Source organism: Tachyglossus aculeatus, chromosome X4 (genome assembly GCF_015852505.1).
Source record: "Tachyglossus aculeatus isolate mTacAcu1 chromosome X4, mTacAcu1.pri, whole genome shotgun sequence".
In the NCBI taxonomy this organism is placed as follows: Eukaryota; Metazoa; Chordata; class Mammalia; order Monotremata; family Tachyglossidae; genus Tachyglossus; species Tachyglossus aculeatus.
The window spans coordinates 50,893,503-50,909,874 of record NC_052098.1 but is presented as its reverse complement, the minus strand read 5'-3'; the positions used below and the strand labels follow the sequence as shown (position 1 = coordinate 50,909,874).

The 16,372-nt window shown below is 43.8% G+C and overlaps 1 protein-coding gene across 1 annotated transcript; it reads right to left on the bottom strand.

Annotated features, from left to right (window-relative positions):
- Positions 1 to 13,314: 13,314 nt before the first annotated feature.
- On the bottom strand, positions 13,315 to 15,935 carry TAL2 (TAL bHLH transcription factor 2). Its single transcript, XM_038769567.1, has 2 exons — positions 15,604 to 15,935; positions 13,315 to 13,447 (listed from the first exon to the last, which is right to left on the bottom strand). The coding sequence occupies exons 1-2, from the start codon at positions 15,933 to 15,935 to the stop codon at positions 13,315 to 13,317; spliced, it is 465 nt and encodes a 154-aa protein (XP_038625495.1).
- Positions 15,936 to 16,372: the final 437 nt, after the last annotated feature.

Here is a 16,372-nt window from a genome sequence, read left to right as displayed (position 1 = left end):
TTGCCAAGATCCGCCCTTTCCTCTCCATCCAAACCGCTACCCTGCTAATTCAAGCTCTCATCCTATCCCGTCTGGACTACTGCACTAGCCTTCTCTCTGATCTCCCATCCTCGTGTCTCTCTCCACTTCAATCCATACTTCATGCTGCTGCCCGGATTATCTTTGTCCAGAAACGCTCTGGACATATCACTCCCCTCCTCAAAAACCTCCAATGGCTACCAATCAATCTGCGCATCAGGCAGAAACTCCTCACCCTGGGCTTCAAGGCTCTCCATCACCTCGCCCCCTCCTACCTCACCTCCCTTCTCTCCTTCTACTGCCCAGCCCGCACCCTCCGCTCCTCCACCACTAATCTCCTCACTGTACCTCGCTCTCGCCTGTCCCGCCATCGACCCCCGGCCCACGTCATCCCCCGGGCCTGGAATGCCCTCCCTCTGCCCATCCGCCAAGCTAGCTCTCTTCCTTCCTTCAAGGCCCTGCTGAGAGCTCACCTCCTCCAGGAGGCCTTCCCAGACTGAGCCCCTTCTTTCCTCTCCCCCTCGTCCCCCTCTCCATCCCCCCGCCTTACCGCCTTCCCCTCCCCACAGCACCTGTATATATGTATATATGGTTGTACATATTTATTACTCTGTTTATTTATTTATTTATTTATTTTACTTGTACATTTCTATCCTACTTATTTTATTTTGTTGGTATGTTTGGTTCTGTTCTCTGTCTCCCCCTTTTAGACTGTGAGCCCACTATCGGGTAGGGACTGTCTCTATGTGATGCCAATTTGTACTTCCCAAGCGCTTAGTACAGTGCTCTGCACATAGTAAGCGCTCAATAAATACGATTGATTGATTGATTGATTGATTGATTGAAATATAATTGAGAATAGCAAGCAGGAAAGTAGACAATCTCTGAGCTGTCAACATAATCTGTCAATCAGTGGTATTTGAGTGCCACACATTGTACTGAGCCCTTGGGATAGTACAACTGAAGTGAAAAATTCAGTCCCTCCCCTCAAAATACTTACACATATTAGCCTGGAAAAGGGCCAATTATGACCTTATACATAGTTCTGTTGTCTTCTTTTACAAGTCAAACACACCCTCATCAACCTTAAGACCTTATACATGGTTCTATTTTCTTCTTTTAGGGTCAAATACACCCTCATCAATCTGTACACCCAACAGAAGCTGTTAAGACTATACTATTGTATTGCTTTCCATTTCTATTCACTCATCTACCCGTTTAGATTGCAAATGCCAAGGGAAGAGATTGTGTCTCACATTTGTTCTCTATATTCCCTAAATGCTCAACAGATGCTGCAGGTGGCCATGATGATGAATGGTGTCTTCCTTAGGTCTGGGAACACTCCAGTAGTTTTGACTCTCAGAGAATAATAATTGACAATGATGAAAATTAATGAATTATTTCAACTACCGAGGACTGTGCAATTACAGTCTAATTGCTCTTTAACAACAATTATTGACAGCTTCTGGGGAAGCTGTTACCTAGTCCTCTTGGGTGACATATGCTGAAACTGGGAAGATAACAGGAAGGGAGAGATCATTCACTGACTAAAAGTTGGTTTTCTTTTCTTTCCTCAGAACATAAAATTCCTTCTACTACATTCCCATTTACTGACATAGAATTTATTTGTCAGTGCTGTGTTAATTCGGGGCTTGAAACTGCTGATTGTCTCTCGTGAACTTCTCAGAGTAGAGGTAGTTGATGTGAAATTTATGTCTGTACAACTCATATGACAACTGGCAATAGATTGGCTCAAATCCATCAGAAAAAAAGATAGTGAAATTTGCATTTATATTATAAATATATTATCTTCTTTGGCATATTTTCCATGAATGTCTGAGAGACTGTGACCAGCATGTAATAAATAGTATGCTTTGGTAGTATGCTTTTTATATTTGAATTTAACCTAGTAATCTCATTCCAAGGTAGGGCTGGGTTTCTCCTCCTCTCCTTCTCTTTTTCCCTTCTCACTGTAGTGACACAGAGAAACTGTTGGTTTTAAACATTTGCCTCGTTAGCTACAGGCTCGCGTTCTCTGGAAAAATCTCCTAACCAGAAGCTTCCAGCTGCCCAAATGTGTTTTTAGGCAAGGTTTCTGGGATACAGAGTCGGAGGCAGTGCTAGAAAGAGAAGTTGCCTGAGGCAACCACACAGAGCTACCTCGGCTTTGCACGAGGTCATTTTTTCATAGACACTGACAGTTCTATTTGCCAAAAAGAATCCTCTTTATTGTAACACATCTCTGCAGGGCCTCTTTTAAAAAAGCAGTGCTGAACTTAAAAGCCATAGCCGTGATCTGTTCCAATAAAAAGGATTCCTTTTGGCAGGTCTGGAAAAAAAAAAAGCACAGAGCACAAAGTGGGCAAATCTGAGGACTAGTTGTCTCTAGGGTAAGAAAAAAAAATCTACCCTTATCAGAGCAGTTGACTCTCTGTGTTACTCTTAGAAAGGTTGTGCGAACTTCTACTCAGCTGGAAGTGGCTGTACTTATTGCTTCCTCCCAAAGCCTGCTAAATGTTCGTCCCTCACTCTGCCCTATCCATAACCCACAGCTTGTATTGGTGGATATTACTATATCTGGTCTGAGGGAATTTAGTGCACTCACCCCATTTTTCTATGGGAACTTGGATTCACTTTGATCCATCTTAAACAAAAATTCCACCCCTGTGTAAAGCCAGAAGGTGGTTGGGCATAAAGGGTCACACCTGAGCAATCGGTATGTTCTTGAAAAGTGCACCAACAGGTGTTCCAGAAGAGCACTGTATTTTTTTAATCTAAATGCTTTCCCCACTTCGTTTCCTTGTAGAAAAGCAATGGATAGAAGGGTGGGGGAGGGGGAAACACGTGGAGCCAGGAAACACAGCAGCCCATAGTCATTCATTCATTCAATCGTATTGAGTGCTTACTGTGTGCAGAGCACTGCACTAAGCGCTTGGAAAATACAAGTTGGAAACATATAGAGACGGTCCCTACCCAACAATGGGTTGGGTAGAAGACTGTCTAGAAGTCTGTCTAGAAGTCATGGTCACAAACTAGTTGGAGGGAATTAATAATAGTAATTATGGTACTTAAGTGCTTAGTGTGTGCTAAGCACTGTTCTAAGCGCGGGGGTAGATATAAGGTAGGTTGGACACAGCCCCTGTCCCACGTGGGGCTCACAGTCCTAATCCCCATTTTACAGATGAGGTGACTGAGGCCCAGAGAAACCCAAGGTCGCAGAGCAGACATGTGGAAAGTGGCATCTTCCAGTCAAGCTAAGTTTTTGATCCTCTCGATTGTTATCTCGACTTCCTGATTCATGAAAGGTAAGTGATGGAGAAGCTAGGGAGCAGGAAGAGAGCCCCATACTGAAGAGGAAACCGATTTTTTTTTTTAATGTGCCGTGTATTATATATTCGCTGGACTGCCTTTTCTGTGTTACACCTTCGAGTTCTGGGCACTTTTAAGTCTTCAAGAGCTGCGTAGCCTTTCTAGAGTAGCAGGCCTTGTCTGAAAATACCCGAGTCATATTTGCGGGTGGAGGGTTGGAGGTGGGGGAGGGAGGGGAGAATGGGTGAAACTTTTTTTGTTTGTTTCGGTTAACTGACTTAAACCCATTGTACTTTCCTTGCTAGTCTCAGCGGGCCCTCCACGGATCCAGTTACACTGTTTGGGTTTATGAAGTACAAATTAGCATAATCCGATTAGCCCGTGGTGGGTGTGTTGGGACCGGGGGGGGGGGGGGGGAGAAGGAGGGAGGGGGAGAGAGCAGTATACATCTGAAAAGGAGAAAAAAGAAAAAGTGGTTCACAAAGAGGAGATCCCCGAGGATGGGAGAGGGTAGCAATTGCTCCTGATCTTTAAGGCTGAAAGCCTGCACCTGCACAAGCCCTCTTGGAAATAAGGACTCTTAGATGGTATTAAACATGGAACTGAGGGGTTTGCGGGGGAGGGGTCCGAGAAAGCATGGGGGAGGAGAAAGAAAGGGCAACCCGCTGCATCCTATTAATTGATTTATCTGGATTGGGAATTTCCAGGGTGGCTGACAGTGGAGAATGCCCCTTTGATTCCTACTCAGCATGGAGAGTGGGTCAGCCTCATAATCTGGTCTATCGAGATAAGCATTTCAGAGACCCTGTAAGAGAGTGATAAGGGCTCCTAGGAAAGGAAGTCTGCTGGATGTTTTATTTTAGAAGTTTTCCTGTTGGATTTGAAAGACTTTCACTTAAAAAAAAAACTAAATCTTGGATGTCTGTGGGATGTTTTGGCCTTTGGGCAGTAGATGGGCTTGAATTAAAAACTGAAAAATTATGCACAATCATCTTATCGTGGATAACACCTAAAGAGGTTTTGACTGAGCGAGGTCTCTGCTGTAGACATTTGGTGATCATATTGGGATTTTTATCAAGAAAAAACAACACAGGAAAGGGAATTGGCTCTTTGAGTTGGTTTCAAGAAGTTGATTACATCTACCCTTCTAATGTTTGGGCAGACTTTCCTTGGCAAAGATGGAGGGTGACAGTCTGATAAACTGCAGCCATTTGTTTCTTTACCAGCCAGGTTCCCTGAAATCAGATACAGATTTGCATCTGTCTAATCTCTCCCTTTTCCCTTGGTTTGGAGGGAAGCTACCTCTTAGACATTGTCCATGCAATGTTTTCGTAGTACTAGAACAAGAAATCAGGAGAACGAATCAATCAGTGGTATTTGAGTGCTTACTATGTGCAGAGCACTGTACTTAGCATTTGATAGAGTACAATCCAACAGAATTAGACACTTTCCCTGCCCATAAGGAGCTTAAAACACATTGAGGAATGGGATTTTGGCCCCCTACTTTTTTTTTTTAATGGTACTTGTTGAGTGCTTTCTATGTGCCAGTCACTATACTAAGCACTGGGGAAGATGAAAGCTAATCAGGTTGGACACAGTCCCCATCGCATATAGGGCTCACAGTCTTAATCCCCATTTTACAGATAAGGTAGCTGGGGGACAGAGAAGTGAAATGACTTGCCAAGGTCACACGGCAGACAAGTGGTGGAGCTGGAATTAGACCCGAGGTCCTTCTGGCTCCCAGGCTTGTGCTCTATCCACTGTGCCACGCTGCTTCTCCTTGAACGATTAATTATGGTTTTTGCTCTCAGAAACTCCTGATTTCAACACCCCTTTTCCACCCCCCTCCAACTTGCTCCACAATCTTCATTTTCTTATTTACAACCAATTTACAACAATCCCCCTGACAAATAACTAGGCTCAGCATTTCTTCTCTCTCTGTCAGTGGTATTTATTGAGCATTTTCTGCATGTAAAGCACCGTACTGTGCACTTGGGAGACTACAGTACAACAGAATCGGTAGACACATTTCCTTCCCACAAGGAGCTTACAGTCTAGAGGGGGGAGATGGATATTTGTATAAATGAATGAATTACAGATATGTACATAAGTGCTGTGGGGCTGAGGGTGGGGTGAAGTGCCCAAGTGTTTATGTCATTCAGTTACCACCTCCTAACCTTCTCACTGTGCCTTGTTCTCGCTGTCCCACTGTGTCAACCCCTGGCCCACGTCATACCTCTGGCCTAGAATGCCCCCCCTCCTCACATCCGCCAAACTAGCACACTTTCCCCCTTCAAAGCCCTACTGAAAGCTCACCTCCTCCAGGAGGCCTTCCCAGACTAAGCCCTCCTTTTCTTCTGCTCCTCCTCCCCATCACCCTGACTCCCTCCCTCTGCTCTATCCCCATCCCTGCCCCACAGCACTTGTGTATTTATGTACATATTTATTATTCTATTTATTTTATTAATGATAATAATAATGATGGCATTTGTTAAGTGCTTACTATGTGCAAAGCACTGTTCTAAGCGATAATGATGGCATTTGTTAAGTGCTTACTATGTGCAAAGCACTGTTCTAAGCACTGGGGGGGATACAAGGTGATCAGGTTGTCCCACGTGGGGCTCACAGTCTTCATCCCCATTTTACAGATGAGGTAACTGAGGCTCAGAGAATTTAAGTGACTTGCCCAAGGTCACACAGCAGACATGTAGGGGAGCCGGGATTAGAACCCATGACCTCTGACTCCCAAGCCCGTGCTCTTTCCACTGAGCCACGCTGTATAATACAACAATAAACACATATTCCTTGCCCACAATAAGCTTACAGTCTACAAAACTACAATTAGTACAGGTGATTCAGTGCTCTGGGTCTTGGGGCCCTGAGTGCTACTCAGTGGGGAGAGAGAGATGGGTGGGTGATGCCCAGCTGAGAGGCATCAAAAAAGGATTGGAGAAGTGACCATCTGATGGGTGAAGGTATCCATGTGGCAGTGATGGTGACGGAATACCCCAAAGCAAAGTACCAGGCACCAGAGTCCCGAACCACCAGTTCAATTAGTGTCTTCCTTCCCCAATATTCTCAAATGATTTGTAGTTAGCTCCTTTGATTCGTTTCATCTTGGTATGCACAGCTTCCACTGTCATGGAGGTTTTTTCACTTCGAAGTTCAAGCTGGCTCTAGTTTGAAAATATTGGCAGCTGGGATGTGAAATGGGAAAAGACAGGAATGAAGCAGTGTGATTTAGTAAAAGAAACACGATGTATTTAATCTCAGTGGAACTTGGTTTTCATATTGGTAAGAGGGAAATTTTACTTGGCAAAAGAAATCCAAAACCTCATGAAAGGAATATGTAAGAGCAGCGTGGTCTAGTGGATAGAGCACGGGCCTGGGAGTCAGAAGGACCTGGGTTCGAAACCTGACTCCATCATTTGTCTGCTGTGTGACCTTGGGCAAGTCACTTCACTTCTCTGGGCCTCAATTACCTCATCTCTAAAATGGGTATTAGGATTGTAAGCCCCATGTGGGACATGGACTGTGTCCAACTTGATTAGCTTGTACCTACCCCAGAGCTTAGTACAGTGCCTGGCACATAATAAGCACTTAAATACCATTTTAAAAAAAGATATGCTATAGAAATATGAAGGGGAAGAAGGGAACCAATTTCTGAAGTTTATTCCTCCAGTTCAATTATTTTGTTCAGTGCAAACATACAGATTAGCTTTTTGGCCAAGATAGGGTAAGGGACCAGTAGTTCACAGCTGTTGTAATCATCAGATTATTGGGCTGTTGAGAACATTTGTTGGCCCCCAGAGCCAATCAATCCTATTTGAGTGTTTACTGTGTGCAGAGCACTGTACTAAGCACTTGGGAGAAGAGGAATACAATAGAGTTGGTAGACACATTCCCTGCCCACAAGGAGTTTGCAGTCTAGAGGAGATTAGCCCAGACTTCACGAGGGAAGGTTAGTGTCGGTGTGTTGAGAAAAGCAAAATTCTTTCCGACTGGGAGTGTGTGGGAGTCTTGGAGGGCAGTAGCACAAGGAAACCATGGCAAGGCCAAACTCCTTTACAAGAAGTTTCTTGTAGCATTTTTGAGATCGGCCGAGGAATGACTTTTAGTGCCTGTGAACATCTCAGCTTTATGACACTAGCCTACTTTTGCAGGCAGGTGCTAAGAGGGATCAGAATTTTTAAAAGTGGTGATGGGAGGGTAAATTTAAGAAGGAGAAATTGGAGAAGTAGGGAAAAGGGGGTTTACTTGATTCCCCAGGCAGTCACCAGGTAAGGTTGGTATGTCCATTTTACTTCTGATGAGGTGCAAATTGGCTACCCTGTCAATCCTTTGTATTTATTGAGCACTTACTGTATGCAGAGCACTGTCCTTGCTTGGGCGAGTACAATGTAACAATAAACAGGCACATTCCCTGCCCACAGTGAACTTACTCTAGAGGGGGAAACAGACATTAATATAAATAAATTACTGATGTGTACAGAAGTACCCTATCAGTGAACCTCTGACTAAAAATGCACTGAGGCAACTAATCTTATTTCCTCCACTAAATTGAGTACACCATTTTGGTAAAGTTAGGGTATCCATCCTTGGTTCAGGAATCAATCTCATTTATTACATTATTCTAGGAAAATTGGTTCTGACCGGACACTTTTTAAATAATGTTTGATAAGTGCTTTACTGTCTGCTTTGTGACCTTGGGCAAGTCACTTAACTTCTCTGTGCCTCATTTACATCATCTACAAAGTGGGGATTAAATCCTACTCCCTTCTCTTTAGACTGGGAGCCCCATGTGGGACAGGGACTATGTCCAATATGATCTCTTGGGCTTCAGTCCCATGAGCCTTTGTGTTAATATGGCCCTGGTCCCCGGGGTGATTCTGAAGTAACAGCAAATATGTTGCCGCAGGCGAACAGACTGGAATATCCCTGGCATTGAGGAGAGCTACTATATTGTACTCTCTGTACTCTCCCAAGCACTTAGTACAGTGCTCTGAACACAGTAATCACTTAATAAATATGATTGACTGTCTGGTCCTACTGAAAATACAGGGTGCCCCTTCATACAGGGCAGGTGCTTTGTTTGTTGTGTCTCCCCACTACCCTCCACTGTGACTGGGCTGGACATTTTTTCTGCTTGAATGATTTAGATGCAGTGTGGCTAAGTGGAAAGAGCAAGGGCCTGGGAGTCAAAGAACCTGGATTCTAACCCCAGCTCTGCCACTTGTCTGCTGTGTGACCTTGGGCAAGTCACTTAACTTCTGTGGGCTGCAGTTTCCTCATCTGTGAAATGGGAATTCAATACCTGTTCTCCCTCCTCCTTAGACTGAGTCCCATGTGGGACCTGATTATCTTGTATCATCAGTGGTATTTACTGAGCACTTTGGCACATAGTAAGTGCTTAGCGAATGCCATAATTATTATGCAGATACTAGTTTCAGGTATCTAGTCTCCTCCAAATGTCCAAGTCTATGAAAAACTAAAAGAACAAAACATACCTCATTTTTAAAGTATTTATTGGGAATATATTAATTGTTAAATAGCAAAATAAGCCACAACAATCTAATCATTTCTACAATACTTGTCTGTGTCCACACTCTCAGAATTCACCAAACACAAAGAGCCATCAACAACAAAATCTTTGGTTGATATATCTGAACACCTAATAAACTACACCAGAGTAGATAGCAAATGATAAAAGAGAAAGTAATTTTGGAAAACTTTATAGAAAAGGTAAATAATAGTTATGCCCTTTTTTCTTTCCTGGAGTTTTGCACTAGAAGTTTATTTTTATTGCTGAGAAAAATTTAGCACACATAACATGAAGGTTTGAAGTGTTTTGGTCTGGAAACACTGTAAATTAAATTTTTATGCATTCCCAGCATCTCTTTGGGGATGCAACTGAATAGTTCCATGTAACCTTTTTTTAATGTCAGATTTTTTTAATGTCAGATTTTGAATTCATGTAATATAGATTCAAATGTGTATCCACTCAACATGGAGACAGGACTACTGCTATGCATTTTCTAAAACACATATCAAGTTGAGAATTGAATTAAAAAAAGGAATTGTCAGAATTACTGACCACAAAGTCATTATCCGAAAACTATCCTGTCCTCATTTATCTCATGGAATAAAACCCATCCAATTAAGATCTGCCAGCACTTATGTTTCTTTTTCAACTATCTGTAGTCATTTCCTCCTCACATACGAATGCTGTCTTTTGGGGTCATCTGCCTGGGCCAACCTTTTTTTAATTTTTTTTTTCTAAGGTTAGTTTGGGGGACTAGAATCTGCAAAGGGCAAAACTAATGTTAGTTGGGGCATCGCTGTGCCGGTGGATCAGCTCTAGGAAACATCTAACCAACTGGCAGCGAAGAGAGGGTGAGTGAGACCACTCTCTGCGAAATAGCTACCAATTGGGGGGGAGGGGGGGCATTCCTGGGCCAATCGTGAGCATGTACGGAACACAATCTCACTGCAAAAATTCTCACTCTGCACCAGTTCAGTCTGTTTTTAAGCCCTATCATGCTTGAATTGACCAGAAATCACTATATTTTAGCTAACACATCAAATATTGATGCCATTGATTCAGAACATATGATTCTGCTCCTCCTATCATATTTACAGAATTCTGGGGCTCCATCTCTATCCTAGAACATTAAAAAAAAAAGCTTAAGACAGATTTCCACCTCGATTTCCCACTACTCTGAATTAAAAATTTCACGTTCTCACTCCCCATCCTCTCGCTGCCACCACCACTCAACCTGATGTGACTTCCATAGAGCAAAGGCAAAGAAGAAGTTTCAGTCCCTTTCTCATCTCGGCAATCTTTTCATCCCAAGCCCCTTAGAGGCACCAGAGAATGGTATTGATTGTAAGTCATGTCACTTCTCTGCTTGTAAAATAAGAAGAATAGGCTACCCAATGGAGTCTTCATCCCTGACTTTTCCAGGGAAAGGGGGGAACTTAGGTTGATGCTTAGGGTATATCTAGCTGTCCTTCATTTGTAAAGACGATGCCACCAAGAGCAAGATCTTCTCCTCACAGGTGAATATAGCTGGAAAAAGCAAAGTGCTCCCCCTCCCTGCCCCCCGATTATTTTAAGGATAGCTCCTTGCTGCCTCTGGGCATGTTGATCTCTACAAAACCTTTGCTCAGAGAGCAGACTCTTCCCTGATTTGTTGCCCATCAGGCTGGTCTGTACGCTACCGTGGTCTCTGAACAGTCCACCATTATATGTCGCATTGTTTGAGAAGCAGCATGGCCTGGTGGATAGTGCACGTGTCTGGGAGTCGGAAAGACCTGGGTTCTAATCCCAGCTCTGCCATTTGCCTGCTGTGTGACCTTGGGCAAGTCACTTCACTTGTGCCTCAGTTCCCTCATCTGTAAAATGTGGATTAAGACTGTGAGCCCCATGTGAGACAAGGATTTTGTCCAACCTGATTTGCTTACATTCACCCCAGTGCTTAGAACAGTGCCTGGCACATAGTAAGGCTTAACAAATACCACAGTTATTCTTATTATTTGAAATCGTGCTTCACTGTGTCTTTAAATCATTTATTCTGCCCTCCCAGCTTGCATTCAGCAGCTGCTTGGATTTTTTGCTGTCACCCATTCTCCTCTATCCAGTGGAGCCATGTTGCCATGAGCATTGCTTCAACACTGGTGACACTGTTGTGTTCTAGGGCCTTATTGTTCCCTATTATTATTATTATTATTATATATTATTATTATCATCTTTCTCCATCGTTTGATGTCAAACATGGTTAGAAGCTGATGCCGGTGAAACTGTCCCAGAGGCCGGATGGGTCTTGTGCAGTAGGTTCAGAAGGTTGGTTACCACCAAGGGCCTTCTGGAACTTGAACTGGCTATAAATCTCGATGCCCATTGCCACCTGCCTCTAGCTCACAATCTGCCAAAAGCCATTCTGGCCTCTTTTTAGTCTGTTCTCTACCATTTTTTCAATCTGTGCATTGTTGGACAGTGTGCTGCCAAGTAGTGGAATTTGATGCAGTTTTAAGCTCTATGCTGTTGATGAAAAAACCTTTGGCTTTGTGTAGGCTGGTACATAACTTTGGTTTTCTCCGGACCCATTGTTAAACCACAGCTCCGTACTGAATCTGCAAAGCAATCCCTAATCATTTGTCTGTCTTCAGTCAATCAGCAGTATTTGTTGAGTGCTTAACTGAATGTAGATCACTGTACTAAGAATTTAGGAGAGTACAATCCAAGAGTTGGTAGATGCATTCTTTGCATATGTGCCTCTAAGAGCACAGTTATATGCATAGAGTTTCTCCTGAACCACTGTCAAGCAATCAAAAGTTTACTGAGCCCTTGCTGTGTGCAGAGCACTGTACTGAGCGCTTAGGAGAGTACAATTCTCCAAGATTTTTGATAGTACTCAGAGCCTCTTCAGTTGGAAGTGTTTCCTTGCGGATCAGAAGAGAACTCTGACTCCGGCTCACAGCTTTCTTGTATTCTGGGTCTAGGCTTGAAAAGTACTGGTCTGCTTTTTACAAGGGATAGAACTTGTTTCAGATCATGTGTGTGCCCATAGAGAGGGTGTGAAGACATCAGTTGTTACGAGTCCAATCCCACATACTTGCTAATCCATTCTGTGTGCAGGAAAATATTTCTCCTCTATTTGCAGACGACTTGTACATCTATTGTTGTGTTTATACCTTTCTCTTGTTCTTTGTATCTTACCCCCCTCCTGATTGCCCCATGTCAAACTAATCTGTTCTGCTGCAGTCATCTTCCAACACACTGCCTGCTGCATTGTTGGAGATTATGATTCACTTGATCTTTTAAAATGTTTTTTCCGTTCTCTCTGCTTCATTGTTCACTTCCCAGGTCGCTGTAACTGCTTGGGTATCCAGCTCTCGCCCTCAGATCCCCCACTCATTCCAGTTGGGTATTGTCTCAGTGTTGGTGAACTGTGTTCCAGGATCACACTGCTGGTGATCCAGCTGTGCCACTTAATGTCGAGTAGGAGGCACTCGAGAAGTTGAATGTGCCTCAGGCAGCACCTCTAGCTCTCTCTGCCATCTAAAAGGCTTTATAAGGCCCTCAATTTGGTATGAAGTTTGAGGCCCTTTCATCACCCAACTCTCCATCTCCCAAATGTTTCCCTGACATTGATTCTGTTTTCTACTTCACTGTCTATTTGTACATTGTTGGAGAATACAGCAGGCTTTAGGGATACCATGAAGTGCTATGTTACCAAGGAAAATCTTTGGTTGCATGTAGAGTTTCTCTGGTGCAGATTTCTTTTCTTCTGGAGTATCGTCAATCTATAGGACTGCACCAGTTCTAAGAAGTGATTCATAATCATCTGCAGGTCTTCTTGGGTAAATATGTCCAGAGCATGGCCATCAACATATGGCAGTTCCCGCAAGGCTGTCTCAAAGAAGTTCAATGATGTGGGTAGCCTAGCAAGTTTGGAAGGTCAGAACCAAATTCCGACACCAGCTTCTGGATCCAACATCTTATTTTCAAGCATGGCACCCTAGAACAGGTTCAACAGGATGGGGGTGGGGGCATGCTCCTGGGAATAGCTCTGCTTTACCCCAGTAGTGATAGGGAAAAGCTTAGAGAGGGCACCTTCCGATGACCTTCTCAAAGTAGGCAGATTTGCTTAACGATCGTTAGAGTCCAGGTCTGTTGTTGACGGCAAATGTTTTTGTAAGCTCTACACCTAAGGTGCTATATTTTGGTCTGGGGCCACATTGTGATTTAGTGAGTATGTAGAATTTTTCAGAAGCCTGTTCATGAGGACTCCCTCCCCCCGCAACCAAAGCAGATGTCCTCACCATCCGTTTGTGTGGAAGACCGTAATTGTGGTGGCATCTTGGAAGTGTGGTGTCATTTCTTAAGTAATCCTTATGTTGAGGGAAAACCCATGCAGTGTCCTTGTGGATTTCGGCAGGACTAGAGCCCATCTGTTCAAGGCTTTGGTCGTGGCAGCGGCTTACTCAAAAGTTGGGGCAAAGGTCATCCTCATATTTGGACCAGTTTTCTAGGCTCTGTAGACCCTCAACCTTAATGGTGAAAGGCACGTTCAGAAAATTATTGAAATTCACTCCACAATCTTTAAAGCTTTGAAACCTATCGATAATTGAGGAGCTTTAAAAAATGATCCTCATTTACTGAAGGGCTGTCTTAAGTCCAAAATGACTATCTGGGGAAAAATCCATTTTCTTCTGTGCTCATATGCTTCTCTGAGGTATAAAAAACCAGAGGAGAAATGTATATAATGCAGTTTGAATGGCTTGAAAAGAAAACTCATTTCAAGATCTGAAGGAAATTCTGAAGGAAACAAATGCAAATGTTGCAGAGTTCAATGAGCAGAACACCTTGGCTGTTTTAGGAAGATACCTCATTTAGCTCTCCTGATTATAGAACCAAGAAATCTGAGAAACGAGTTCATATAAGCCCTCGGTGTTTTCTCGAGTGACAGGAAACCTAAAATCAGATATTGTCTGCATCCTAGAAATTCATTATCTTTTAAATCCATTTTCTACCTGCAGTTTTGAAAGTTTTTAAAATCAAGGGACTGCTGAAATTTTGTTGAAACACAGTGTCATGAAGATAATGAAATGAAGTGATTTATAATCTGATCTGAGCTGGCTGATCCATCTCATATTCGAGATGAATCGGCACTGCGTAAGAGCAAATCTGTGCTCCCTTCGTTGACTGTTCAATGTCAACAGACCCAAAGGAATCCCTCCTTAGGCCACACACACAGACTTTCCCTAGGTATTTCCCTAGATAAATTCAATAGGTATCCTTTATTTTAAACAGATGAAACCTGAGAGACTCCTTGCATGTAATAGGGAGGTTTTGCCTATGCTGAAAATGTGTGTGCAACTTGTGATACGTGTGTTTGTGGGTGGGAGGGAGACACTGAGGAGCTGGAGCTGAATGAGGAAAGATGGAGCTGGACATAGAGATGAAGTTGGGTATGGAGAGACTGACATAAGCAGAAAGTCAGAAGTGGACAGGGAGAGATGGAGCTGGGAGGATAAAGTGATCAGAAGTGGCGATTTTAGTGGTCTGAGTGGTCTGTTCTACTGTTTAAAAATCGTTTCATTTAGAGAGTAGCGGCAGCAGACTTACCATCTGCAGAACCAGAGCTGAGAAACCAGTGGGCTGGAAAGGCCTACGGTATCCTAGAGAGGCTCCCAAAGTGCCATGTGGGATTCGATTCTAGGTGGGGACTGCACACAATTCAAAGGCAAATCAAGCTGCCTTATTGTCAGAGAGAATTTTGGTATGTGGGGCTCTTGGTATTCTTCAGAGGGATACTAGTGCCAGCACCATAAAGTGCCTTTTTCCTGCCTTTTTCTCATCCCTTTTCTCCTCCTTTCATCCTCCTCCATGGACGTCCCTCCCCAGTTGTGTGTACCAGGTCACTTTATGGTGTAGAAGGTCTGAATGGGTGTGAGCTTGACAGTGAGGATGTGACCGTATGTTTGAATGGGATGGAGGACTTTTTTCGGGGGATAGAGAAGGAGGAGAGAGTGGAGGATGGGGGAAGACAGAAACAGCCCAAGAAAGAGGGCAGAAAAACTGCAGTTCCCACAGCTGGAGCTAATGCCAGCACACAGGGTAAATGCCGAGTTTGGGAGAGAGAAGGGAAAGTAGAAAAATCCAGATCTGGGAGGGGTGTTGTGAAGTCACATCTTTCTGAGGGTAGCATGTGGGGAGCTGTGGCGCAGAATTACACTTCAGTCATGAGCCCAGAAATACCCGTCTCATGTCTGAGTGTCTCATCTTTTCCTTGCCTAGGGTCCTCCTCTCTCACCCAATTTCCCTGTTGTTTCTACCTGTTCTGCTACCCATTCCTGCCTTTTTCTCATCCCTTTTCTCCTCCTTTCATCCTCCTCCATGGACGTCCCTCCCCAGCTTTGTGTACCAGGTCACTTTATGGGACACACACACAAACACCAAAAAACCCCACAAATCTTTCACAGGTATCAACAAAGTCATGTGATTTCATTGGTGCGGGCTTACCTCAATCAAAATGCTTTTTGATTTTTTATTGAGGGTCAAGCACTTTTGATTTAATCCACCTGAGCCAGTGTCCTACTGAGGGTTTGCATTTTTTTTTAACAAGACACACAGGAAAATAATAACAGGTGTGAATAAATGTGGTACATGAAATACCATTCCCTTTTTCCTCCACCCGCCCCCCCAAAACACACACATTTTAATTCATCAAGGAGACTATTGAACAAACCTAGGGTGATGCAGGCTCAGACCAGCCCCCTGCTATGTGACTGGTCGGCTCAGGGAAAGACATCACACCGTCCTCCAATAGAGTCAGTTCCTCCATGCCCTGCAAGTGGGGTGCTTGCTGGAACAGCCCCAAAAGGCTCCCCCGTGATGCCACACCTGTTTGCTGCAGGCCTTGTTCCCCCAAGACCTTGACAAGGAAGTTGATGTACCTCATCGCCAGTCTGAGAGTTTCATTCTTGCTCAGCTTTTTGTCTGGCGGGTGAGTAGGAATAAGCTTCCTCAGTTTGGCAAAGGCGCTGTTGACGTTCTGCTGCCTCCACCGCTCCCTGGAATTCGTGAAGAACTTTCTAGTCATTCTGAGTTTCCTGAGGTGGATAAAGACGACCATGAAAATTTCAATCAGCAGATCGATTTAGCCCTCTTTTAAGGCTGCTGGTATATGAGATCGGGGAAGCTACATACACTCACAAGTTTGTTATCTTCTTGGGGTGGCCACATTCACTGTCTCTAAAGGAAGACCCCAATCATTGTCTAGAGTACACTTAGTAAAGTTTGGGTCTAGTAGGTTTCATTAAAAAATATCATTACTCTGACTCCATTTGTAAATATCTTTCTGTCTGTCTCCCCTGGTGGTGTAATCTTCTTTCTGGGCAGGGGAGCCAGGAGGCCTGGGTTCTAGTGCCAGCTCCAACATTTGACTGCTGGAGGACCTTGGGAAAAGTCACCTAACCTCTCTTGCCTCAGTTTCCTCCTTCGTGAAATAAGGCAAAAATACCCTTTCTCTGTCGCTTA